The sequence below is a fragment of the Chinchilla lanigera genome, unplaced genomic scaffold (assembly GCF_000276665.1).
Source record: "Chinchilla lanigera isolate Chin_1 unplaced genomic scaffold, ChiLan1.0 scaffold00190, whole genome shotgun sequence".
Classification (NCBI taxonomy): Eukaryota; Metazoa; Chordata; class Mammalia; order Rodentia; family Chinchillidae; genus Chinchilla; species Chinchilla lanigera.
Genome location: NW_004955591.1, coordinates 412,436 through 415,093, shown reverse-complemented (window position 1 = coordinate 415,093; position 2,658 = coordinate 412,436). Strand labels below are relative to the sequence as shown.

The window sequence follows — 2,658 nt, the reverse complement described above, 5'->3', positions numbered from 1 at the left end:
AGACCTAGTTTTCTGAGGAATCTCCAAACTGATTTCCACAGTGGTTTCACCAGTCTGCATTCCCACCAGCAGTGGAGAAGAGTTCCTTTTTCTCCACAGCCTCGCCAGCATTTGTTATTGGTTGATTTCTTAATGCTAGCCATTCTTACTGGGGTGAGAGCCAATCTGTTTTTAAAGGAAATGAATTCATCTCTCCCTTCACAGGAAATCTGCACCAAATGTAGACTAAATGAAAGATGCTTGGACTGGTAGATGATGTGCAGTTCAGAAGTTCTGTTAAGTCTTGAGTGTTACGTGGATTGAAAAATCTGACTCAGCATTGATGACCATCAGAGAGCAATGTAAAGCCATCTACATGTCCTGTGAAACAAATTGAGGAACTTCCATGCATTCGAAAATAAAATGTTCTCTTCTGAAAACTTTATGTTTATGTTTCCTATCGCAATTTCTAACTCACTGTTCCTCCTTATCACACTACCTACCCCCAATGTTCCCCATTTATTTTAAAATTTTTTATTAATACCTCTCTGCAATGCATAATGATTACATCCATTGGGGAGAATTGTACATGTACCTAACCTATCTCAATTCTTTTTCCTCTTCTGCCTTTTAAAAAATGTTTGCTCGAGGTAGGAATGCAGCTCAGCAGCACAGCACCTGCCTGGCAAGCATGAGGTCATGGAGTTTGATTCCCTGTACCCCCCCCAAAAAAATTGCCAACATTGGAATCATTTATTTATTTTATAAGTCCTTACCAATTATCATAAGTACACATTAACAGCTAGACTAACAAGCCAAAAAGTATAAAAAACACATAAGATAATTAGACAAAATCAAGGTACAATTTTAGAACATTGTCTGTGCTGGATTACAATAACATACTTCTCTCTTTTTTTCTGTTGTCTGTCTTTTATTTTGTACTTTATTTATACATTGCACTTCTCAAATAAGAAAAAAACGTGATATTTAAGCACATGCCTGATTAACTTCATTTAGCATTATGGTGTCAAAGTGCATCCATTTTCCTAAAAATGACTCAAATCTATCCTTTATAGCAGGGTAGTACTTCATTATGTATAACTACCACGTTTTCTTTAAACACTCATCTGTTGATAGACACATAGGCTGATTCCAAGATTGACCTATTATAAATTGTGCTCATCACTATAATATGATGTCTTTAAATCTTTTGGGAAGATACCTAGGAGAATAGCTAGACAAAATAAAATTTCTATTTTTAGTTCATTGAGGAATCTCCATATTCATTTCTGTCATGCTTATACCGATTCATACTCTCACCAACAATGAAGAAGGGCTTCTTTTTCCCCCACAACTTCTCCAGCATTTACTATTATTTGATTTCTTGATGATAACCATTTTTTCTGGAGTGAGATGAACTCTCAGTGTTATTTTAATTCACATTTCCCCAGTGGCCAATAATGTTGAAATTGTTTTCATTGTTATAGTTTGTGTCTGCATGTCTCCCTAAATCCTCATGCAGTCATGGGGCAGTCTTCTAGTTTTATGATTGATTCATGGTCCAATGTTGGAATTATGGATGTGAGTGCTACACCCACCCTGGGGCAGATAGTTTGCACACAGTGTAAGGGAGAGAAAGAGGCTGCTTGCCACCGCTCCTCCCTTTTGCTGTTGTTGTTTTTGCTGTTTTCCACCACCATGAACTGTTGCCCTCTGCCATGTGCCACTCTGCCTTGGAGCCAGCTGAGTACAGACTGAAACCTCCACAAACTGTAAGCTAAATAAACCTTTCCTTCCTTAATTATGGGTGTCAGGTATTTTGTCTCAACAATGAGAGAAAAGTAACCAAGACATTCATATACTGATTGTACATTTGTACTTCTTCACCTGAGAAGTGCCTCTTCATTCCAGATGCCTATTTTCATTGGGTCTTTAAATTTAGTGGTTCTAAATTTTTTAGTGCTTTTTATATTCTTGATATTAGTCCTTTGAGAGGTAACTGGCAAATATCTTTACCCATTCTGTAGGTCATCTCTTCACTCTGTTAAGTTTCCTTTTGTATGCAGAAACTTTTTAATTTTGTGTGATTCCATTTATAATTCTTGGTATTATTATTATTATCATTATTAATATTATTATTATTTGCCTATGCCTATGTCTTTAAGGGTTTTACTTGTTTTGTCTTCCACGAGATTAATGTTCCTATCTTATTATTTAGATCTTTGATCCACTTGACTTTAGCGCATGGTGAGAGCTATGGATCTTGGTTCAGTCTCTGGCATGTGGATGACCAGTATACCCAGCACCATTTGTTAAAGAAGCTACATTCCCATACTGAAAGGATTTAGTCCCTTTGTCAAAGATGAGGTAGCTGAATGTTCCTGGAGTTGTTTCTGCGTCCTCTGTTCTGTTCTACTGATCTACAAGTCTGGGTTTGTGTGTGTGTGTGTGTGTGTGTGTGTGTGTGTGTGTGTGTGCCAATGTCTTGCTGTCTTATCACTCTAGCTTTGTAGCACAACTTGATGTCCAGGATTGTGATGCCCCCTGCTTTACCCTTGTTGCTCAATATTACTTTTGCTATTCTAGGTCTCTTCTGGTTCCATGTGAATTTTAAAATTGTTTTCTCTAGTTCTGTAAAGAATGCTATTGATACATTGATTAGGATTGTATTAAGTCTAT

General features: G+C 37.0%; 1 protein-coding gene across 1 annotated transcript in view; it reads left to right on the top strand.

The window, feature by feature from the left end:
• Window positions 1-419, top strand: part of LOC102028812 (testis-specific protein TSX-like) — a gene marked incomplete in the record, with an annotated part of 39,443 nt that extends 39,024 nt beyond the window's left edge. The window contains 1 exon segment of the mRNA XM_013509965.1: window positions 205-419. Coding sequence (XP_013365419.1) covers window positions 205-224 — 20 coding nt within the window.
• Window positions 420-2,658: the final 2,239 nt, after the last annotated feature.